The sequence below is a fragment of the Herpailurus yagouaroundi genome, unplaced genomic scaffold, assembly GCF_014898765.1.
Source record: "Herpailurus yagouaroundi ecotype Mexico unplaced genomic scaffold, PumYag 100, whole genome shotgun sequence".
In the NCBI taxonomy this organism is placed as follows: domain Eukaryota; kingdom Metazoa; phylum Chordata; class Mammalia; order Carnivora; family Felidae; genus Herpailurus; species Herpailurus yagouaroundi.
In genome coordinates, this window is record NW_024412391.1 from 59,265,707 (window position 1) to 59,291,307 (window position 25,601).

Here is a 25,601-nt window from a genome sequence, read left to right on the forward strand (position 1 = left end):
TATTCATATTCTATGCACAGATATGTAGCTATTTTAGACTAGACATATTAGACTCAGCTTCCCTTCTTTTTTGTTCCTGCTGGGAAAAACTCATTTTGTGCATGTGTGCTGTGTACAGGGTATATAGAAAAGTTAAGGATTTCCCTACAGCACTATAATACAGAAGCTACTAAAAATGTAATATAGTCACAGGCAAAATCATGCTAACAGACTAGCAGTCTAGTCTGTTCAGTCTAGACACCATAGTATTTGTGCAATAGTGATAACCCACAATAGATGAAAGTAACATTAAGAGGTATAGAAACTATGACACATGAAAAATAGTGAGAGTAATGTCAATGTTTACTCTGAAAAAAAAAAATGACATGATGCTAGCCTTTCAAATATTTAAAGTAGACTTACTCAGTATTGATACATCAGGCAGAGTCAAACTTAGGGGTATAATTTTGAGTTCATTATGCAAAATAAACTATTTAACAACTTAAGCTAAAACAAATGGACTCATTTTGCTCTTTTGCAAAGCGATGAGCTTCTCTCACTGAGAATGATCCTAACAGACTAGATGACCACATTTTTAAGGAGTGTTTATTTAGGAGATGAACTAGAAGACCTTTCAACCTTAAGTTTTTGTAATTTTATAAAAACAATTATATAAGAATTTAGATGGGATAAAAGATATCTTTTATGAAAAGATATCCTATCATGAAACTATCATGAAAAACCATCCAAAATATACATCAAGATGATTATAATTTGTGTTTTGATAATAAAGGAATGAGTTATAAAAACTATTCCTAAAAGACATGTATTCCACTGTACTCTTGGTTCTCAAAGGCCTACAATACGTTGGATATTACAAAAAACCTATGAGAAGCAGAATATACTATTCTACCATTGTACAAAGCAATGATCTAGAATTCTGGTTGCTATAACTTCTTAAAATCAAGAAGGCTGAAGTGGGAACAGAAGATAACTTAAAGAAAAAAGATATAGAGATTGTTACATAAAACCAGACTTCACTCTGAAAAGGTACAAGCTGAGTGGGTGCATTATAAATATTTATAAAGGACAGGAAGGGCACAAATAAGGTAAACTCAGATTTGTTCACCCAAACCTAGAAGGCAACCATTCAAACTCTGAAGGAGGTAAGGTTAGGACAAATAACAGAGGTATCATTATATTCAGGAAACATAATTTGCTAGGATTAAAACAGGTTACAGACTGAAAACAAATAACTTACCTCCTTTAGTTGATCAGCACTCCCCCATGATGCAGAACGCTGATGTGACCTCTTTTCGGCACCCTCTTCTGCCCAACAACTAGGTGTCTTTAATAAAAAACAAAACAAAACATGATAATACAAATAATAAAATAAGGAATTTTGTCTCTACTTCTTAATCTCACAGCATTTCAAACATATTTCAAAATCTTAGCACATACCAGTTAAGTTATACTAAATACTAAAATCCCTTAAGTGCTAAGATTTTTCATGACCCGTGAAATGTTTAAAACATTCTGTCATATTCTGAATTAGACATTACCAATCTACGACGTCTCTGAGTAATGTCATTCAAAACGTTTTTTTTTTAATTTTTTTTTTTTTCCCAACGTTTATTTATTTTTGGGACAGAGAGAGACAGAGCATGAACAGGGGAGGGGCAGAGAGAGAGGGAGACACAGAATCAGAAACAGGCTCCAGGCTCTGAGCCATCAGCCCAGAGCCCGACGCGGGGCTCGAACTCACGGACCGCGAGATCGTGACCTGGCTGAAGTCGGACGCTTAACCGACTGCGCCACCCAGGCGCCCCCAAAACGTTTTTTTTTACAACAACATTAATAACTTAAAAGTTATCAAATCAAAGAGAATTATGAAGATACACATCTTTGAGCTTTTAAAGAGAATAGCCAAACTAAATATAAAATGGCATTTGTCCTAAGTAAAAGAGATGGAAATGAGACTTTAACAGAACTAGCTCAGAAGCAGTGGGATTACAGATGACCTACAAGTCAAATATCTATCTAAAGAGCAGATTGTACTATTCTTCCTACACTCAGGAAAGAGAGTATTAGCAATAGTATCCTCTTTTGAAAAACATCAAGCATCTTTAAATAAAAATATAAAATTATTAAAATGACAAAGAAAAACATTAAATCTGAATGAACTTACTATGATCTGAAACAATACATTAAAAAAAAAAAACTTGAGCTACATGTCAGAAAAGAGTTTTTACCTTAAACCTCATTTTCAATAATTCAACCAGTAGCAGACACTATACCCAAACATAACACAAAACGCTAAATGCCAAATAGTGAGACCATTTAGTAGTTGTATAAAAAAGTCAAAATATTAAAATATCATCCTTAAGATATGAGAAGACTCTTAGTGGAATGCAAACCAGGGAAAGTAAAAAGCACTACAGCTAGACAAAGGATAACGATTAGCACAATCAACACATATAGATTTAAAAATTATTGTTTATTATAGACTGAAAAAAAAATCAATCCTTATGTTGAGGTTGATGGTATATAACTTCTTATGAAAAAGGCCTCAGTTCTACTCTATACAATTCAAAATGCTTGTGAACAACTTTTTAAGTAATTACCTCTTAAGAGTAATAATGCTCCAAAATGAAACCAACAATTAATTAAATGGTAGGTGAATAAAAACACAAACAAGCTGCTTAACCAACCAGTTCAAGTACCAAAGTGAAGCTGTTCAGTGATAACTGAGAGTAAAACAGTTTATTTTCATCAAACTTTCATTTTGAGAATTTATATGCTCAATACTTTTACTTTTCTACCAAGTGTAAGCATTAGTCTTGTCAAAACTCAAATGACTAAGGATCACGATGCTTAAAACTCAAAAGTACTTCACAGAAAAGGAGTCAAATTTCTGGTATGTTCCATAATTATTTAATAATTACATTTCTAACAGGAATTATTTTCATTTGGTACAACTCCAATTTTTTCAAAGGACATTTATTACATAAACTGTATAGGTATCTCCAACTGGGAGTTAAATCAATAGCCACAAAACTTTTGCAATTGCCTTACTACTGCCAGGCACACCAGTGGCAAATGGAGCTACATCTGAGGTCTCTTATCTCACAAAAGATCTTCTTTCTTCATACTATCATTCTTTTCTTAAAACTGAATGTGAAAACCTATATGATTATTTCAGAATGTAGTGTTAGTTATACAAAAGAAATAAAAACTAACTACAAAGGAGTATTTATATTCCTGAAATCCAGCTAGTAAAACATGTAGGTTTTTAAGAGTGCAAAACTATTAGAAGAGAACTGACATGTGGCTGCAGAATTACATGCATATAAATTGTTTAAACACATTCATCATAGTACCAACTTTTCCAAAAAATACTCCCCAGAAAGTAATTTCATTTTAATCACATCAATTTTAAATAAATAGAAAATGTTCGAGTCTGTAAATATATTCTATAGACCACATTGTCCAATAAGACAGCTACTAGCCACATGCAACAATTTAAATTAATGAAAATGAAATAAAACTAAAAATTCAGTTCCTTAGTCACACTAGCGCATTTCAAATGCTCAGTAACCACATGTTGCTAGTGGCTACTGGCTGCTATACAAGACAGCACAGATGTGGAACATTTCCATTGCTGCAGAAAGTTCTACTGGGAGCAGTGTTTTATATATTTAATCGCAGATTTTTAACAAGTTACTGTAGTCAAAGCAAAACCAAAAGATGGCTACTTGGTTTATTAAATCCATGTAAAGTTCATGCTTGTGAAGTCACAAAAGATGAACTCATTTGTATCTAATTTATTAAATCTGAGCATTTGAGAAATGCTTTACTATTTAAATTCAATAACCAACAATACAAAGCAGCAAAAATTCTTTTCTTTCATATCAGCAAGAAATTCCTTCCAACTAGATTGTCCATTAATCTAGAGTAGAATTTTATGAACTGTGCTACTTATAACATCGCTATTGGATGCTGATAAGAATAAAGATAAAACTGTTCTATGGCCAAATTAATTTGGGAAATACTGTATTTCACACTTCCCCATACCTCATGTACAATACAATTAGCATTTCAAAAACTCAAATACACACTTTTTAAAAACCTGCTTTACTTTCTTTCTTTTACTTATATGACCCCAGAACACTTATTTTACAAGTAGACTTATTAACACTTGGAAAGGAATATAATCCCCTCAATAATGTGGACTGTATTTAATTGCTTGCTCTTCAGCCAGCCACTTTAGGGGATTCTTCCTTTCTAGTTGCCTCCACTTACACTACCAAGGAAGAGAAAGTAAACCTTTTGTATACTTGAACAATGCAGAACTAAAGCCTATCTCTAAGACTACTGGCTAAAAAAAATTCCCTTGGAGTGACAAGGATATCAAGGCCATTTTCATTTTTTATCTTCACCTCTTGGAATTATCCAAAATCCAGCCCATGAAGCTTCCTCTCTAACCCTCAGGTCCATCCACCTACCTCTTGGTTTCCTGTGTGAGGACCTCTTCTTCTATGAGTGAATTATACAGGAAACAGTTCTAATGCATGGGACTGCACACTCGTTTAAGAGCATTTTTAGGTTCACAGCAAAACTGAGAGAAAGTTGCAGAGATTTCCCATATACCCCTCATGCCCCACACACGCACAGCCATCCCCCACCAGAGTGGTACATTTGTCACAACTGATTAACCTACATCGATCCATCATTATCACCCAGAGTCCACAGTTTACATTTGAGTTCACTCTTGGCAGTGTACATTGTATGGATGTGGACAAATGTGTGACACGTATGCCACCATTATACTATCATGCTGGGTATTTTCACTGTCCTAAAAAATCATCTGTGCTCTACTTCTTCATTCCTCTCCTTATCCCCTAAACCCTGGCAACCACTGATCTTTTTACTTTCTCCTTTTTGGCCTTTTCCAGAATGTCGTATCGTTGGGATCGTATGGTAGGGTCACATTTTCAGAGTGGCTTCTTTCACTCAGTAATGTATATTTAAGGTTCGTCCATGTCTTTTCACAGCTTTATGGCACATTTCTTCTTAGTGCTCAGTAATACAGTTGTCTGGATGTACCACACTTACTCATTCACCTACGGAAGGACACCTTGGCTGCTTCCAAGTTTTGGGAATTAGGAATAAAGCTGCATAGATGTTATCTGTGTCCAGGTTTTTGTATGGACAAAAGTTTGCAACTCCTTTGGGTAAATACCAAGGAGCACAAATGCTGGACGGTGTGAAAAAGCTACATTCAGTTTTGTAAGAAACTGCCGAACTGTCTTCCAAAGCAGCTGTAGTGTATCACATTCCCACCAGCAATGAATGGAAGTTCCCATTGCTCTACATCCCGGCCAGCATCTGGTATTATCAGTGTCCTGGATTTTGGCCATTCTAATAGGTGTGTTTTAATTTGTATTTCTCTGATGACAAATGATGCGAAGCCATCTTTTCATATGCTTGTTTGCCATCTTTCTTGGTGAAGTATCTATTAAGGTCTCTGGCCCATTTTTTAATCAGGTTGTTTGTTTTCTTGTTGTTGAGCTTTAAAAGTTCTTTGTATATTCTGGGTAATGGTCCCTTATAGATGTGAACACTGGAGAATTTTATAATAGGCTTTATTCACAAACTAGCAAGGGCAAATTAGCTCCTAGCAAGAAAGTACTTTTTTCAATATGCAAGAGCCCAAAGCTACTTCCACAACAACCCACAAAACCAAAAAAAAACCCCCAAAAAACAAAAAACAAAAAACCTAAGTACTTGATAAAATTCTCATGATCTTATTTAAAACTTAAGTAAAACTTTTTTTTTTTTTTTTAAAGTAAGCTCTTCACCCAGTGTGGGGCTTGAGCTCATGACCCCAATATCAAGAGTTTCATGTTCCACCAACTAAGCCAGACAGGCACCTCTTATGCAAAAGTTAAAAATCTATGTTTTATACAGTTAAATCTTTGGTCTTGGAATTTAATGTAGTTTATAATCAATATTGGAAATATGATTACTGACTACTAACTATTTTACAACACTTAAAGAGATGATCCTTAGTATTAAAGTACAGATCAAGATGGCAAGACATGAAATGGAATTACATGAATCAATTACATTAGTCATTGTTGTGATTACAGATCGATTTTAAGTTACAAAAAGTTTTAAAACACAATTTACAAACCCTTCATTATTTATAAATATAACCACTAATAAAAAAATGTTTAAGCTTCTAAAAAGCTTTTATTAAAAAAATTTTTTTTAAGATTTATTTTTATTTTTGGACAGAGAGAGCGAGCGAGCATGAGTGGGGGGCTCGGGCGGTGCGGGCCAAAAGGAGACGGAGCCAGGGGGGGAAGAAAGAGAGAATATCTTAACAAGGCTCCAGGCTCAACACAGAGCCCAAGGCAGGGCTCAATCCCACAATCTTGGGATCATGACCTGAGCTGAAATAAAGAGTTATGAAGCATTAAAAAGGAGCACAGGGGTGCCCGGGTGGCTCAGTTGGTTAAGTGTCTAACTCTTGATTATTTATTTATGTATTTATTGAGAGAGAGAGAGAGAGAGAGAGAGTGAGCGAGCTCGCACACATGAGCAGAAAAAGGGGCAGAGAGAGGGAGAGACAGAATCCCAAGAGGCTCCATGCTGCCAGGTCAGAGCCCAACATGGAGCTCAAACTCATGAACCATGAGATCATGACCTGAGCTGAGATCAAGAGTGGGATGCTTAACCGACTGAGCCACCTGGGTGCCCCTGACTCTTGAGTGCACATGCCTTTCTCATTCTCTCTCTCACAAAATAAATAAAGACTAAAAAAAATGCCTTTAAAACAATAAAATAAAAATTAAAATGAGCAGAAAAAAGATTATGATTCTACTATTGTTATCCCTTTGTTCTTCTGATAATAGTATACAGGTATAAACAGTTTCATAACTAGACACAAACATATATAGTTGTTTCACTTGCTAACAAATACCATAGAAAAGAAAGAGTTCTGCTGAAAAAGCTTTAGGAACTCAGTGATTGCAGCAGTTACATGCTCATTTTTTTTTTTTTTTTTTAATCACACTTCAACTATATAGCAAGTTATGTGTCCATCAGGTTAGACCAGTTTCAAAGCGTGGTCTGTGGACAAGCAGCACCTGCCTTATCTGGGATAATATTAGAGATGCAGATTCTCAGGGTCAATCCCAGAATTACTAAATCTGGAATTCTTAGATACAGTTCAGCAATCTACGTTTTAACAAGCTCTCCAGATGATTCTGATGCAAACTGAAGTTTGAAAACCACTATTAGACTAAGGAAATAAAAATGAATAATAGATTTTGCACTCAAGGTGCCTGCTGACCATATATCCACTCATTTTCCTTGTAGACTAATATCCATTAACAAGTATAATATCAATTTGCATATAATTACATCTTTGGAAATTACCATACACTAATGTAAATATCATTTGGAGCCATGTAAAAAGTTATATTGAAAGGGAGAAATTTTTCTTTACTGAGGAACATTAAGCAATAGTCCCTAGCAAAGGATTAACGTGCCAGCGTATTTAAGCAAAGTGTACAAAATCTATATCTAATTAGGTCGCAGTGTGCTCAACACACAATTGAATGAAAATCTGTGAAGTAATGGTTTGTGATTTTCCAGATTAGTAAACAGGGAACTTATTCAGAAGAGTTAAGAAGCTATATTTCTTAAGGTTACAGTGAGGGGGGAGGGAGAGTGTTAGCCAATTGCAATTTCTGAAAACAGGAAATACCACAGAAATTAATTATTGCAGGTGTGCTACACATGATAAAATGAAATAATCTGCCATACTCTGTAAGAAATGCTAATTTGAGAAAAAGCAATCATAAGTGTGCCGACAACCTTAACAATATTCACAGTAATTCTATTTCTAAGAATTAACCTGAGATGTACCCCCAGAGATGTAATGGAAATAAATTAAATGTCTATAAGTAGGGAAATGAAAAATTGTGGTATATTCTCACAATGTGAAAACCACTGCACATGGATGACAATCCCACTTCAGTAAGCAAATACACACAAACAGGAAAGCGCTAGAAAGAGATATTTCAAACTATAAATAGTAGTGAGGATTCTAGATTATGCTATTGTAAATCCATAATTTTTTTCAGCTGAATGAGAATAAAAATCAGGGGAAAAAAAGACTTAAAATCATGTTTAGGAACATTGAATGGAATGGGAAAATGCTATGACTTATTAAAAAGGTTACAAAATACTACCTATGTGAATTCTATTTTTAAAAGCCTTTATTTTTACTTATTTTTTAAATGTAAATAATAAAAATATAGAAAGATACATATCAAAATGTTAAGAAATGGCTATGTCTGGATGTTAGGCATATAGGCAACTAATTAAGTGGTTTTTTGGTATTTTCTAAATTTTCTACAATGATGACTATTTTCAAAATTTACAACAGGATTTTTAAAAAAATAATACTAAGACAGCTCTGCTTTATGACTGGTAAGTGTGCACACACCTACACTAAGGAAGCCCTCCTAACTTCAGACACAAATGTCAAATCTATTTTGGGAGACAGACTACACATTACATTAAGTTAGAATGTTAGTAGGGGCGCCTGGGTGGCTCAGTCGGTTGAGCGTCCGACTTCAGCTCAGGTCATGATCTCGCAGTCTGTGGGTTCGAGCCCCACATCAGGCTCTGGGCTGACAGCTCAGAGCCTGGAGTCTGCTTCAGATTCTGTGTCTCCCTCTCTCTCTGCCTCTCCCCTGCTCAGGCTCTGTCTCTCTGTCAAAAATAAATAAAAACATTAAAAAAAAATTAACTTCATAAAAAAAAAAAAGAATGTTAGTATACATTACATAAAATATTTTTCAGGTTTCTTTTGACTAGGAGGGTTAGGGTTTTCTCCAGACTATAAGGGACCCAGACTCCAGACTACATATAGATCACCAACTACCGGCTATGGAACTGGAGTTGGTGATTTTAAATTTCTTTTTTAAGTTTGTTTATTTTGAGAGAGAAAGCACAAGCAGAGTAGGGGCAGAAAGCGAGGGGAGACACATGGTCAGCACAGAGCCCGGTATGGGGCTCAAACTCAAAAACAGTGAGATCATGACGTGAGCCAAAATCAAGAGTCAGACACTTCAACTACTAAGCCACCCAGGTGCCCCTGGAGTTGGAGATTTTAGAAAAGCAGAAACATTTAAGTGTTTAGAGTAACTGAAAACTGAAGGTCATTGAAATGTCAAACACTGAGAAATACTAGTGGGAAGTTATTGATGAGAATACTCATAGGAAGTTATAATTCAGTTCAGGTATGCCTTTCATGGTACACTTTAATTATGTGAAGGCAAAAGTATCTAAAAATGTTCTCCTGATAAAGTTAAACACAGAGCTACCATATGATCCAGAAACTCTCAGAGAAATCAAAGTATGTGTCCACACAAAATCTTGCACACAAATTGTCACAGCAGTACATCAACTCATGAATGTATAAATAAATTCGAGTCTATACCCTAGAATATTAGTTAGCAATAAAAAAGAATGAAGTACTGATACATGTTACAAGATCAATGAACCTTACAAATACCATACTAAGTAACAGCCAGACACAAAAGGCCACAAATTGCATGAGTCCATTTATTTGAACTGTTCAGAACATACAAATCTACAGAGGCAGAGAGTAGATTCATGGGTGCCTACCACTGAGAGAAAGAGGGCTGGGGACAAACAGTAACTGCTAACGAGTACAGCGCTTTCTTTTTGGAGTGCTGAAAATATTGTAAACTTGATTACAGCAACGGTTGCACAACCCTCAATATATGAAGAACCACTGAACTGTACACTTTTAAATATATGAACCATACGGTATATAAGTTATATCTCAATAAAACTGTTACTAAAAATTTTTAGGTAAATGAGGCAATTATAAATCAATCATTTTTCAATTGAAAAAAGCCATGTACTGCTGAACCTGAAAGTCTCAAGGATTTTTTGCACCTTCTTGAAAATAACTGGTATTTTCTGTCATGCTTTTCTTGACAAGTTTCAAGTCACATAGAGGCACTAGTCAAGTAATACAATAGAAGAGGCCAGGAGGCACTGCACATTAATAACCCATCCAGTTAGGTTTCTTAAGTCACGTGGAGAACATGTAACACAAAAATTAAAGATGCAATGTAAAATAAAGTATACATTAAAAATGTTATTCTCGGGGCACCTGGGTGGCGCAGTCGGTTAAGCGTCCGACTTCAGCCAGGTCACGATCTCGCTGTCCGTGAGTTTGAGCCCCGCGTCGGGCTCTGGGCTGATGGCTCGGAGCCTGGAGCCTGTTTCCGATTCTGTGTCTCCCTCTCTCTCTGCCCCTCCCCCGTTCATGATCTGTCTCTCTCTGTCCCAAATATAAATAAACATTGAAAAAAAATGTTTAAAAAAAAATAATAAAATAAAAAAATTAAAAAAAAATGTTATTCTCGGGGCACCTGGGTAGCTCTGTCAGTTAAGCATCCTACTCTTGATTTCAGCTCAGGTTATGATCCCACAGTCATGAGACTGCGCTCCATGTCAGGTTCAGTAGGAAGAACGGAGCCTGCTTGGGATTCTCTCTCTCCCCTCCCTGCCCCTCCCCAACCCATGCGCACCCGCTTTCTCTCTCTCAAAATAAATAAAATAAAAACTTAAAAAGATGTACTATTCTCTGGCTTTTTAGAGAAACAGTTACTAATAGGCTACTGACATATAACCAGCTTGAGATAGTTATGTGAGGAATTAAAAGTATGAACAATATTCAATTTATTACTTGGAATGTACACTTAATAATACCCTTTCTGACAAGTTCTATCATACTATTGGAATAGATTTAAAATCAAATGAGGAGATCTAATTTTCAGTTTTTAGACATTATTAGAATGTATTCTATGGTATTACCATCTTTTAAGTTACAATTTACCTTGGTTGCTGGGTTTCAAAAAATTAATTCCACATGTAAAAAAGTGAAAGCAATTTACTTTTTTAAAAAGAGTATTTCCAAACCCTTTTTAACAATCACACCGGAATATAACTGCCTCTGAATTATCCAAGAGATAAACTACCTTTGTTGTTTCTTGATAGCATTTTACAAAATCTCTCCTACCTGAGAGAAAATCAGCAATATAGGTGATGAGGAGATATCTTCCAAAAATATTTCCACACGATTCCAAAGTCATTAAAAAACTAACAGTGCTCAACTGGTAGCATAAGACACCTAAGTGATGAGGAATGGAGGAGTTTCCTCAACAATATAACTCCCCTTTCCCATACTTGGACCCACAGATGTGAAGTGCCATTTCTTACTTGTAAGACTGCACAGTAGGCAACAACAGCTACTTAGGACTGAATTACCAGGAATTATTTACTGAGTTTCAGGCCCCTACCATGCTGTGGAGTTATCTGTATAATTTCTACTCCATTTCCTACCAACTCAGACTTAATGCCCATAATCGCATAATCAATTGTTGATGTTAGTGACTTTCTCTGTCCACTGAAGTCAGTATCATTGTATTTAAGCCTGGTGATAGTAAAATATTATAGATTCTAAACCAAAGGCAACTAACACTTACAAATACCCACCATGTCCTAGATGCTGTGCTAGCAAGCTTAACATGGATTATTTTATGTAATCCTCATTGCAACAGTTATCTCCCAAAAATAGTTATCCCCCCAAAGCTATAAGAATTCCAACAGCAATGGGAACTGTTTTCACTTGGTTTATACTCATGTTTCCTATCAATGTCATATATCTTATTCCCATAATTCATTTATACAAAGTAGTTATTAATAAGTGGACAGGCATATTACTTTCTCATACTATGCACTTAACTATGATTTAATTCTTAAATTCTTAAAGTTTAATATAACTAACAGATGTCCAAGTAAATGGTAATTATTCATTACTGTTACAGCATTTTTAACAGAAAATTGATGGGTTAAAAGATATAAAAGGATGAGAACCAATGTACAGACAACAAAAGCCAAGATGAGATGAGAAGAGGGCTGTTCCAAATAAATACAAACTACTTCACAATTTTACCTAGAGCTAAATTCGGAGTAAAGGCATGGGGGAAAAGACTAAGGAAAGCAGGTATTTTGCTACCTGTTAAATGTTTCTGGTAATGGGAGGAAACCCAAGTACAGGGGTATGGGGAAGGCTCTTTACTAAATTCTTTTACTTTTGAATCAAATGAATATATTACTTATTAAAAATTAGTAAGTACAATTTTGAGTTTCTGGTAATTTTAGTGATAGTATTTGAACTTTATGAATAAAATATTAAATATCTTAGCCACGGGTTTAACTTTTTCATCAGTACAGCTGAGTATATTCCTTTGGCAACCAAAAATATTTCTCCCTAAATTAGGAACATGACTATTTTCGTGTGGACTGTTGAACTCCAGGATTATAGGATCTCTCTCTGAATTTGCTAATAGCTGAAAGAGAAAGTAAAGGTGATCCTCAACAGGAAGGAATCTTTATACATTTACCAACAGCCAGTTAGGGACCGGCTCAATAAAAGAAACAATGTCCCTGGAATGCAATGTAAGAGGCCAAGATGGCCAAGTCTTCAGACTTGTTTCCATTTCCAGAAAAGCCTCTCACTCTCCAAAATTGTTCCATCAACTGCTGCTGCTTTTTTTTTTTTTTTTAATTTTTTTTTCAACGTTTATTTATTTTTGGGACAGAGAGAGACAGAGCATGAACGGGGGAGGGGCAGAGAGAGAGGGAGACACAGAATCGGAAACAGGCTCCAGGCTCTGAGCCATCCGCCCAGAGCCTGACGCGGGGCTCGAACTCCCGGACCGCGAGATCGTGACCTGGCTGAAGTCGGACGCTTAACCGACTGCGCCACCCAGGCGCCCCTCAACTGCTGCTTCTCAAACAAACTTGCTTAATAAGGGCACAGGAAACCCAAACAGCTGTTAGTAAGCATGACTTTTGGTCAGGAAATGAGTTTTTGATCAGAGTATAAAACTGAAAGTTCTCTTTCAGATCTATTACTATTTGAGGTATAATATCCACTCCTTTGATTAAAGTCCTCCTCAGTCAAGCTCTGTTCACAAAGGGAGGAAAAGGACCGATTTTTTAAAATGTCATTTAAATAGCAAAAAATTTATGTATTTGAGTTCAGAATTGTTGACTTTATCAAATGTAGCTAAAGCCAAATGCTAAGTACTTATTCCTGAACAGTTTCTTAAAAATAAATAAAAATAAATAAATTTCTAGAGAAAGATGCTGGCATAGAGGTAGGATCATAAACCATACACTCAAACTTAATGAAATTAAGAAAAATGAATAAAAATGCTATTTTATATACTTCCTGGCATGTTCAAACGTTTCATCCTCCAAATTTTAAAATTAATTTTATTATTTTAATGTTTACTTATTTTTGACAGAGAAAGACAGCACGTGGAAGAATCCCAAGCAGGCTCCACACTGTCAGTGAGAAGCTCAACACAGACCGATGAACCATGAGATCATGACCTGAGCTGAAATCAAGAGTTGACGGCTTAAATGACTCAGCCACCCAGGTGCCGCTGAAAATTAATTTTAAACAATAAAATGCCAAAGAAAAACATCATCTGAAAAATAAAAGCAGAGTATGCAGAATTTCACTTAATATCTAACCATCCCACGTACTACCTCTCAAAGAATGTAAAAAGTAAGTAAGAGCAATTCTAAAGTTGCCTCCGATACTAAATTTGGAGGGAAAATGAATGGGGGGGTGGGTAGATAGGTAGTCAAAGTGGAAAGATTTACATACAGAAAAGCTATTTTCACCTCAACTGCCCATCAAATTTTTAAAAACTGCCAAGCTCACCACACCATTTTTCCCTAATAGGGAACAAGTGATGGGATGGATGACTCCAAAATAAATGAATGGATAGATAAATAAGTAAATAGCACAAAGCTAATCATTTCCAGCAATAAGCAAGATTCGCCAGAACAGAAAGACAAAAGACAAAAACAAACTAAGAAATAAAAACCATGGGAAAGAGGTGAAAGAAAAGAGGAAGAAATTTCCTTTTGAAGTTTCCCTTTCCAGCAGTGAATCCACAGTACCATGGCAACTATCCAAACATTCACCTTTCTCCCTCTCTGCTAGTTAATGTAAATAATAATAGCAAGTATTTATCGACACTTAATGTATTGGTCACTATTCTTAGCATTTCAAATGCATTAACTCAATTTAACCCTTATGATAATCCTACGAAGTATACTATTCCATTAACAAATGAGAAAACCCAGACATAGAGGTAAAGTAATTTGCCCAGAATTAGAAAGTTGGATAACGCTAGAGTGAAGATTCAAAACCAGTCTTGATTCCAGAACCAGAGCTCCTGACCAATGGAAAACAAAAATAAAACAGAGTTTTCAATATTAATTTATATCATAAAAAGACTAAATTCAGAGGAAAAATATTAATCAAGACAGAGTATCCCATAATAATAATACTAACCAGAAGGAAGATACAATGGACATAAATCTTTACACATCTGTATTCTTAAGATATATAAGCAATAACCACTGGAAACATAACATTGATAGAAATTTTAATTCAGTAACTGCCAGCTTATGATGGAACAGACATAAATCAAAGGGGCTATATGGAAGCTGAATAATATAATAACACTGAATATGTAATGAATTCTGTATCTAAAAGTAAAGACTATACTTCATTTTCAAATACTCACAGGGCATTAAAAGAAACAAACACGATCTTAACATTAGGCCACAAAGAAAATTTCACCCAAGTTTTCAAAGACGTATAATTCTATACTCTAAATGTAATAAAACTAGAAATTATATTTTTACTAGGAAAAGCAACTTTAACCATTTAGAAATTAAAAACAAAACAAAAAGCTCTCATATACTAAACAGGATATCAAAACTGAAACTACATAGTTATCTCGCAAAATATAAATAATGGAAACATTATATACTAACCAAAGCTGAGCTCAGAGGATAAATCTTGACATAAAAATCACTTGTATTACTGAATAAGAAATAATACCACAAATACAAAAATTAAGCATTTATCTCTAGAATCTAGGGAAAAAAAAATACACTCCAGGAAGGCAGAAAAAAGTGCAATGATCGAGTAAAGTCAGAGGGCAAGGAACTAGAAAAAAGAAAAACAGGAAAATAAATTCAACACCTTAACATCTTTTTTGTGCTATATAACCTAATAAATTTAATCACTCAAAACACAGATATGCAGTATTATAAGTGAGAAAAGAAAACTACAGATTTACAAGAAATTAAAAGAATTATACAAGAATATTTTGTGCAACTATGCAAATACACTTGAAAAGTGGGATGAAATGGATTATATTCAAATGAAAATACCAAACAAAAGAAATAGAAACTAAAACCAAGAACCACTGGAAAAAAATTAAGATTTTACTAAAAGAGTTACCATCTAAAAACATACTAGTCTAGTTAGCTTCATAGGTAAAATTTTTTCAGACCCAAGTAACAGGTAATTGGGATGATATTTTCACCATTGTTCCAAAGCACAAAGGAAGGAAATCTTACAAAATCTTTTCATTAAGCAAGTATAACACTAAGGATTACATTATGAAAAAGAAAAAATTTCAGACCCCATTTCTGAATTTTGAAACAAATATAATATTGACAAATGCTTTATTCGCCACTGTATTATTTTTAAAAGAGAATTCCATACATAGCATTTATTCCAGAAATGTAATCATGACCAATTATTAAGTAATCTATTAAAGAAATTCACTATATTATAGGTTGAGTCAAAACAACATACTCATTTCAATGATGAAATGGTATTTCACATCTGAAAAATCACTTCTGATTTAAGAAGAAAAACAATTAGTAAAATAACTATGCTTGATGCTGCTCTTGTCAGAGTGAAAAGCACCAGCTCTGTTTTTAAGTTTATTGAGATCTGACATATAGTATTATATTAGCTTAAGGTGTACAACCTAATAATTCAGTACTTGTATACACTGTGAAATGATCACCACAATAAGTCTAGATAACATTGTTACCACTCATAATCATGGAAATGTTTTCTTGTAATGAGAACTTTTAAGATTTTCTTTCTTGGCAACTTTTTTTTAATGTTTATTCATTTTTGAGAGAGACTAAATGCACACGCAGGGGAGGGGCAAAGGAGATGGGGCACAGATTCCAAAGCAGGTTCCAGGCTCTGAGCTGTCAGTACAGAGCCCAATGCAAGGCTAGAACTCACAAATCGTGAGATCATGACCAGAGCCAAAGTCAGATGTTTGACTGAGCCACCCAGACACCCCTCTTGGCAAATTTTAAATACGCGATACAAGATTATTAGCTACAGTTGCCATGCTGTACATTACATCCCTAGACAAATTATTTATTTTATAATTAGAAGTTTGTACCTTTTGACTCCCTTCACCCATTTAGCCCACCCCCTAACTCCCAGCAACCATCAATCTATTCTTTGCACCTATGAGCTTATTTTTCTTAAGATTCCACATGTAAGTGAGATCTTATTTGAGCATATTTGTCTTTGATTTATTTCACTGAAGTAAAATGTCTTCAAGGTCCATTTATGTTGCTGTAAATGGCTGGATTTCATGTTTTTATGGCTGAATAATATTCCATTGCATACACATCCATAACTTCTTTATGTACTCATCTGTTGGTGAACACTTAGGCTGCTTTCATACCTCAGTTATTGTAAATAATGCTCTAATGAACATGGGGGTACAAGTATCTTTTGGGGTTAGTGTTTTTGTCTTCTTTGGATAAATACCCAGAAGTGGAATTACTAGATCATGTGGTAATTCTATTTTTAATTTTTTGAAGAAACTCCATACCGTCTTCCATGGTGGCTGCAACAATCTTACTTTCTCACCAGCAATGCACAATTATTTACTTTTGTCCCCATCCTGGCTAACTGGTTTTTTGATAACAGTTATTTGTATAAATATGAGGTGCTATCTCACTCTGGTTTTGATTACATTTCCCTGATCATTAGTGATGCTGAGCATCTTTTCATTTTCCTTCTGGCCATCTAATATCTTCTCTGGAAACATGTGGATTCAGATCTTCTGTCCATTTTTTAATTGGATTGTTTGTTCTTTTGCTATTGAGCTATAGCACTTCTTTGATATTCTGGATATAATTTGCAAATATTTTCTCCTGTTTAGTAGGAGGCCTTTTCATTTTATTGTTTCCTTTGCTGTGCAGAAGTTTTTTAGTCTAATGTAGCCCTACTTATTTACTTTTTCTTTTGTTGCCTTTGCTTTTAATGTCAAATAAAAAAATCATCACCAAGATCCACATAAAGGAGCTTACCACCTAGGTTTTCTTCTAGAATTTTTATGGTTTCAGGTCTTACATTCAAGTCGCTGATCCATTTTGAATTAAATTTTGTGTATGGTGTATGATAGTGGTCCTGTTTTCCCAGCATCATTTATTGAAAAGACTGTCCCTTCTCAACTGTATATTCCTTGCTCCTTTGTGATAAACTAATTGACCATATATGCATGGGTTTATTTCTTGGCTCTCTATTCTGTTCCATTGACCTATGTGTTTGTTTTTACACCAATACCATACTGTTTCGATTACTATAGCTTTGTAATATAGTTTTAAATCAGAGTATGATGTCTCAAGCTTTCTTGTTATCAAGATGCTTTGGCTATTCAGGGTCTTTTGTGGCTCAATACAAATTTTAGGATTATTTGTTTTGTTTCTGTAAAAAATGTCATTGGAGTTTTGACAGGGATTATACTGAATCTGTAGATTACTTGGGGTAGCATGAACATTTTAACAATATTAATTCTTCCAATACATGAGCATGGAATATATTTCTATTTGTTTGTATCTTCTTCAGTTTCTTTAGTCAACGTCTTATATAGTTTTCATGTGCCAGTTTTTTACCTCCTTGGTTAAATTATTTCCTAGGTATTTTATTCTTTTTGATGCAATTTTAATGTTTATTTTTGACACACACACACACACACACACACACACACACACACACACACACACAGTGTAAACTGGGGAGGGGCAGAGAGAGAGAGACACAGAATCTGAAGCACGCTCCAGGCTCTGAGTTGTCAGCACAGAGCCCAACATGGGGCTCACACTCACGGACCCCACGATCATGACCTGAGCTGAAGTTGGACACTTAACCGACTGAGCCACCCAGACGCCATTTTAAATGCAATTTTAAATGGGACTTTCTTAGTATCTCTTTCTGATACATTAGTGTAAAGAAACACAACAGATTTCTGTATGTTGATCTTGTATCATGCAACTTCATACTAAATTCATTAGTTCCATCAGCCTTCTGACCAAGTTTTCAGTGTCTTCTGTATACAGCATCATGTCATCTGCAAATAGTGACAGTTTTACTTCTTCCTCTCCAATGTGGAAGCCTTTTATTTATTTTTTATTTCTCTATTTTCTTTCTTATTGCCTTACTGCTGTGGCTAAGATGTCCAATATATGTTGAATAAAAGTGGTGAGAGTGGGCATCTTTATCTTGTGCCTGATGTTAGAGAAAAAGCTTTCAGTTTTTCACCATTGAGTATGATGTTAGTTATGGGCTTGTCACACATGGCCTTTATTATGTAGAGATACATTCTCTCTATACTCGCTTAGTTGAAAGTTTTTTTCACAGATGAACGCTGAATTCTGACCAATGCTTTTTCTGCATCTATTGAGATGATCATATCATTTTTATCCTTCATTTTGTTAATGTGATGTATCACACTGAACAATTTTGCAAATGTTGAACCAACCTTGCTTCCTGGAATAAATCCCACTGATCATGGTGTATGATCCTTTTAATGTACTATTGAATTAGGTTTGTTAATATTTTGTTGAGGTGTTTTGCATCTAAATTAATCAGGGATACGAGCTTATAATTTTCTTTTTTTGTGGTGGCCTTGTCTGGTTTTAGTATGCCAGGTCTCTTCCAGCCTCTTCCTATAAGTTTCATGGCCAAACTTAACGTTAAGTGGGCAGAGAAGTAAAATCCTACAATGTGCCATGGAGAGAAAATGTGTATATTTGTGAAGAGAATGTGTATATTTGCTACCATACTTGGGAACTCAGAAGAAACATGCTTTATTATTGCTCTATACTGTTTTTATTGTTTGAACCCTTTATGGAAAGTGTATGTACTACTTTCTCATTTAAAAACATGCTCACACTCAGAATTGTAAATCTGTCTGAGATGAAGCTTTAGATAACATGGTAAAAACTGAGAATATACTACTGATTACTGTAACTTTAACTGCAGGTTCAATTTTGAGAGTTGGTAATAAATTTTTGTTTAAAAAAGGGTTGTATCTGCAAGGCTGATATATTAAAGTAATATTAAATTCCACAAAAGGTTTTTAGTTTTTATTTCTATTAAGCTACACAGACTATTCTAATAAGCTGGCAATGATCCAGCTTATTAGCCTTAAATATGTGAAGTGGTCTCTTTCAGTCCTCAGTGTAAATATGTGATTCTGCAAATTTGGTCTGCTATTTCAATTTATAGAGGAAACTGAAGTTTGGACCACACAACGGTTAATTCAGTGGCCATGATTATTCTCCCAACATTTTAAAATACTCAACCTTAAAGTGTACTGAAAATAACTGCCTCATGAGCACTAAAAAAGCCAACATTTAGATTCTCTATGTAACATTTTGCTATATTTGCTTCATATATCTACCTATCCATCAACTGATCTTATTTTTGATTCATTTCAAAGTAAGCTGCAGACAGCAGTACATTTCACTCCTGAACATCTGATTAGAGTTCAATATTTGTTTAGGCTCTATATTTTTAAAGTTCTATAGTAAAACACACAAATGTATACTTGTGTAAGTTCTGAAAAATGCATTCACTCATATAACCAAAACCTCTATCAAGATATACAAATCTTCCATCATCCCACAAGGTTCTCTCATACTGGGCCTTAATTTGAACACATGATGCATCTCCAAAGTCCACAGTGATTTTCACAACACTATGCTACACTTTTGAAAAGGCCCAATGTGTAAGTATATTAAATATTGAGAATTTTATTCCTAACCCTCAATAATGAAGGTAGTTGAAATATGGAAATGTGAAAGAAAAAAATCCTAGAGACACCCTCCACCAAAACCAGACAGCCTAGATAGCAATATCTGTAGCAAGCGACTGTACCACCTCTCCACTAACTTACCCTAAATAAACAAAATCTTCTATTTGCATCGCTCAGAGTTCAAGAGTTAATCCAGAAAGAATGGATGTGACAATAAAAAAATAAAAACAAAAAACATCTCACATGTTCATCTCTTGTACCTTCAATTAAACCAACAGAGGCTTGGGGGCAAGACCATTTCTTATGCTTCTAAAGTAAACACTGGGTTACGTCTATATGCTTCAGGGGTTACTATGAGAAACAGTGGAGAACTGAAGAAAAAGCAAAAGCTTTGCAATCAGCCAAATCTGAGTTCAAATTTCTTTATTTTTATTAGCTATATAACCAAGTACAAATTACTTAACTTCTCCATGCCTCAGTATCTCATCTGTAAAGTGAGGCCTATGTTTTACCTTCCTTTCAATGTTGTTTCTCAAATAAATGACCTACATAGAGACCCAAGTCAGACCTCTGTCCTGGACCTCGGGTTTTAGGAGGAACTACTCTGGCCCTCTTCTACCCACACCCCTCCCCAAAGGTGAAGAGATCATGGGTCCAAAAGGACATACACACCATGAGCCCACAGCTCTACCACGGACTAAGCTCTGGGTAACCTAGACCCAGGAATTCCTTGCCTAAACAGAGCAGCCTGGCTTCTAAGTTGTGAAAGAACCTATTCCCTGGGTCTCACTTCCTGAAGGAGTACGAACAAAGCGTGGATGTGAGAACTGGGGCATTGAAACATACGTGTGAAGCCCCCTCTCAGAGAATAGAATGGTGTGTAGGGTAGGAAGAGATACGGGTTTAGGCTCAGAAGACGGGGTGGGATCAGAGCATGCAGACACATCCTGGCATGTAGGTCTGAAGAATCCAGGATTTCTTTTTTTTTTTTTAATTTTTTTTTTTTAACGTTTATTTATTTTTGAGGCAGAGACAGAACATGAACGGGGGAGGGTCAGAGAGAGGGAGACACAGAATCTGAAACAGGCTCCAGGCTCTGAGCTGTCAGCACACAGCCCGACGCGGGGCTCGAACTCACGGACCGCGAGATCATGACCTGAGCCGAAGTCAGCCGCTTAACCGACTGAGCCACCCAGGCGCCCCAAGAATCCAGGATTTCTTAGTTCCAACTTGACGTTCAAGGTCCATGTGAAGGTTTATTTGCCAAAGTGGAAGGACAAAATATATCTTATATAACAGTTTGTTATACACATATGGTATGTGGGTCTTCATTTATATTTGCTCCAAACCATGCAAATGTTGCAAATGGGCCTATCTGTATCCACTACTAATAACCTACCATGGGTACTGACATTCACTTTCATATATTGTCATGTATAGTTACATAACATTATCATGAGTTAGGTTTCACTAACCTTGTCACACAGATAAAGAAACAGACAAGCTTAAGAAGCATACCCAGAGCCCTCTTTTCTATCTCCATCTAGTTTTCTTCTTAATTCTGGAATATCGGAGTTTCCTCCTCTGTAACTTCAATACTAAACTCTCCAAGATAATGTGCCCCTAATCCTTAACTTTAGTCCTTATTCTCCATGACCTCTCTCTTTGGCACCTGATGGTGTTAACAATTCTTCCTTAGAACATCTTTCCCTTTGGCTCCTAAGGCTAGACTACTGCAATTCTTCTCTTAGCTTTTGCTCTTTACCTGGCTCCTCTGTTTCTGGATACCGTCTGCATAAAGCATATACTCAATAAAAAGTAGGATTTTTTAAAACCTAAAAAGAAAAGCTGCCATCTTTAAATACCATGCCAGTTACTCCACTAGGTGAAACACACAAGCACGCTATTCCATTTATTCTAACAGCACCATAAAACTGAAGCTCAGAATGATTGACAAATTAATCTATATTTGATGCCTGGCTCCAACACTTCCTACCTTTATGATCCTGAGTAAGTCCCTTAGCTTCTCAGAGTCTCTGCTTCCCCATCTGTGTCATCTTACATTGTTCTTGTGAGAACTAAATGAAACTCGGGATGTAAGAAATGCAGCACATGATCTACAGTCAGTAAATGTTAATCCCCTCCTCTTCTTGTTGCTTCCAGGTAAATATATTAGTGTGCATTTTTCTCTTTCCCTGTGTGCTTTTCCAAAGATGAAGTCCTTGGTCTCTTGATCTTCTTTCTTTTTATACCATGTCTACACTTTATCACACTTGTGAACCCTACTCTTCCAAAAAGATGGTCTTGAATTATCTGTGTCCAATTCTTAGTGTCCAGACCCACATCTCTGAGTTCTGCTAGTTATTTCTACTTGAGAAGCCCATTGTCTACCACATCAAACTGATCCTTTTCCTCATAAAGCAAAGAATGGAAAGCAAAAGACTATGGATAGCATAAAATATTGCGAAGACAAAACTGATAAGATGGATAATAAAGCTAATTTCATGGTTTCAAGCTTCTCTGAGAAAATTATAAGCACTGAGAAGATCATGTCCAAATTTCCTCCCTTTTTCTTCAGACATGAAACTCAAATACTTCCATTTCCCTAACCTAGAAAGCTTCAAATCTTCTCATTCCTTTGAATCCTCTAACATTTACATGCTCCATTCATCAAACATCTAATTATATACTATCTTCTATTACTGATTTTCATGAATTTACATCTTATCTTCCTAACTATGCTGTAAGTTCTTTAAGGCCAGCAACCGTCTCTTAAACTTTTAATATTCTTCAAAATGCTGATTGACGACTATTATGAAGAAATGGTCAAGAACTCAGAAATCATAAAGTAAGATGTTTTCGTATTTTTCCCTGACTTGGAAGGAAAGCTTCTCAAATCAAAAGTTTGGGGAACCTTCCATAAGCAGAAAAAGTGTGACAAACAGTAAACGTTCTATTTAGATATCAAGGTTTCTAGTCTTCGGTTTTAAACAAACAGGGACACCTGGGTGGCTCAGTTGGTCGAGCATTGGATTTCAGCTCAGGTCATGATCTCCTAATTTGTGGGTTGGAGGCCCGTGTCGGGCTCTGTGCTGACAGCTCACAGCTTGGAGCCTGCTTTGGATTCTGTGTCTCCCTCTCTCTCTTTTCCCCTCCCCTGTTCATGCTCTGTCTCTCTCTCAAAAATAAGCAAACATTAAAAAAAAATTAAACAAAATCCTATAACATGAATTTTCTTAGCCATGTGCTAGTACTTTATAAATTACTTCCAAAAATTGTGTAAACTTTTCTTCAAAAATTATTTATATTTTCTAATATACCTACTAGTTATGTTAATTTCTGTTAAGCAATTCTTAAAACTCTAAGTCTCAAAAACCATGTAATATAAACTGATGTGCTCTTTATTAAATTTTAAATAATTTTAAAACTTTTAAAACCGAAATGACAATAAACCATTAGTCTAAAGCTTATTAAAAGAAATGGCTTCCTTCTTTGGTTGAATATATTTCAAATTTGGAAAAATTTGATGAAATTACATTTTCTTTATTGTGATCAAAACAGAACTGCAGGGTAATAAAACTGATTTTGATTTGCTCATTTTACCTGAGTAGCTTTATCTTTCATGCATGAAGGGTAATGAACATGAGGATCCCGTGGCCACTGTCCTGTGAGATAAGGTCCTGTTATCGTATCCAAAGAAGAGGTTCGCCTTATTGTACTAGAGGTTCGAACTTGCTGAGCTTTTGGCCTGTCCACTATAAAAAGTGAAAAAAAATTAGATTAGTCACTGATAAATTATGTAAAATTTAAACTTCATAGTCTGTAGAATGTCACCCTGCCAAGTTTCCTTATGATATATATTTACCCTAACAGCTCTTTCATATATGACCTGATGAAGTTTGCAGACCCTCTCCAAAGGAAAATACATTCACATATTAAATCTTGCATATATTTCCAGGGCTGTCAGATGCTTGTTTACCCATTCAGAGACCTATTCTAAAATCTACCCATCATCTTCACTGCCATTACTTTAATTAAGACTCTATCATGTCTCCCCTGAACTGCCAGTTTCTTCACTGCTATCTCTGCCATCTATCTCAATTGGGCTACATCCCAACACCACTAAAACAAACAAACAAACAAACAAACACTTCCATGGTTAATCACCATCTTAAAGTTAAAGCCTGTATTTTTTACAATTTGGCTCCCATATACCTCGGTGCTTAATGTCTTGCTACTCCACTATAAATCCATGCTAACTACAAAGTGCCAAATGAACTAACTGCAGTTTCCCAAATGTACAACACTCCCTTCTCTGCCCCTATACATTCTACTATTTCTTGAGCAGACAACTCTCTCCTTTTGTGTTCCCCTGACAAACTCTTATCTCCAAGAGCAGCTCAGGTGTCACACCAACTCTGTGAAACCTTCCCCAAGGCTTTTCTTTCTCCATCTCTACCCTTGGTTTCAGATATATGTGACCCCCTCTGCTTGCATGGAACTGTAAGTTTGTCTTTCTCCCCCACCAGGACTTAAGTTTAGTCTCTACAGACTGAAAAGGAATCAATGCTCAATACTACTTAAATCAACTTATTCATTGCTACACAAAAATAACATGTATAAAGAACCTCATATTGTAATTCAATTTCCTCATTTATGTATGAAGAATCTGGCCCAGAGGGATAAAACAGAATTGTCCAATGAAAGAGAACTGCCAACAGGAGCCAGAGGTAAAAAGGAAGCAAGATCTCCAGACATTCTACACAGTTTAGTCAATCTACTCTAACAACCTACTTCCTTCCATTTGGGTACTGTAAGTACTGCTTTTCAAAATTAAAATGATCATAATGAACTCTACAGTTTCTTAACAAAGAAATTATAGTCTTTCCATATACACATCCCCAATAATTTACCATCGACGTGCTTTCTATAATAAAATCCATCCAATTACAAGCTCCAAAGCTCAGAGTCTCATCCAGGGTTACAGCTCACATGGAACTAAAATGCGTTGCACATTAACAACAATTAAGGAACATTTGTTTTGAATACTGTCCTTCCACTATCTTCCTGAAGCCAGACTATACAGGGTTTTTTTGTTGCTTTGTTTTTTTATCAGAAAACAAAACACTGTATACTTTGGTGTTATCATATTATTTACATATCTTAAAACTGCAGTTTTGATTTTTTTCTTTAACCCGAGAGTGTTACAAAAGATAAGAAAATTACCAAATTTCCTCCTCATCTTTATTACTTAGCTCTAATTTCATTTCACCATGGGCAGAGAATCTAGGATACCTACTATTTCTATCTACTCTTTAGAATTATCTGAAATTTTCTTTGTGACCAAAAACATGGCCAATTTTTATAAATATCTCATGAGTCACGAAGAAGATATATTTTCTGTTTTCAGAATATAGGTCTTTATTAGTCTTGTGCCTCAATTGAAATAAAAATACAGAATATAGGAATAATATAATTATCATCTGGATCTGTCACAAATTTAGAGAAGAACTCTAAAATTTCTAAACTTCTTTTGAGATC

At 35.4% G+C, this 25,601-nt stretch overlaps 1 protein-coding gene across 1 annotated transcript in view; it reads right to left on the bottom strand.

Moving 5' to 3' along the window:
* GLCCI1 (glucocorticoid induced 1) overlaps positions 1-25,601 on the bottom strand; it is a 151,556-nt gene that overhangs the window by 49,908 nt on the left and 76,047 nt on the right. The window contains exons 4-5 of the mRNA XM_040471591.1: positions 23,664-23,815; positions 1,241-1,327 (exon numbers count right to left, since the gene is read on the bottom strand). Of these exons, the coding sequence (XP_040327525.1) occupies positions 1,241-1,327; positions 23,664-23,815 (239 nt within the window). The remainder of the gene's footprint in view (positions 1-1,240; positions 1,328-23,663; positions 23,816-25,601) is intronic.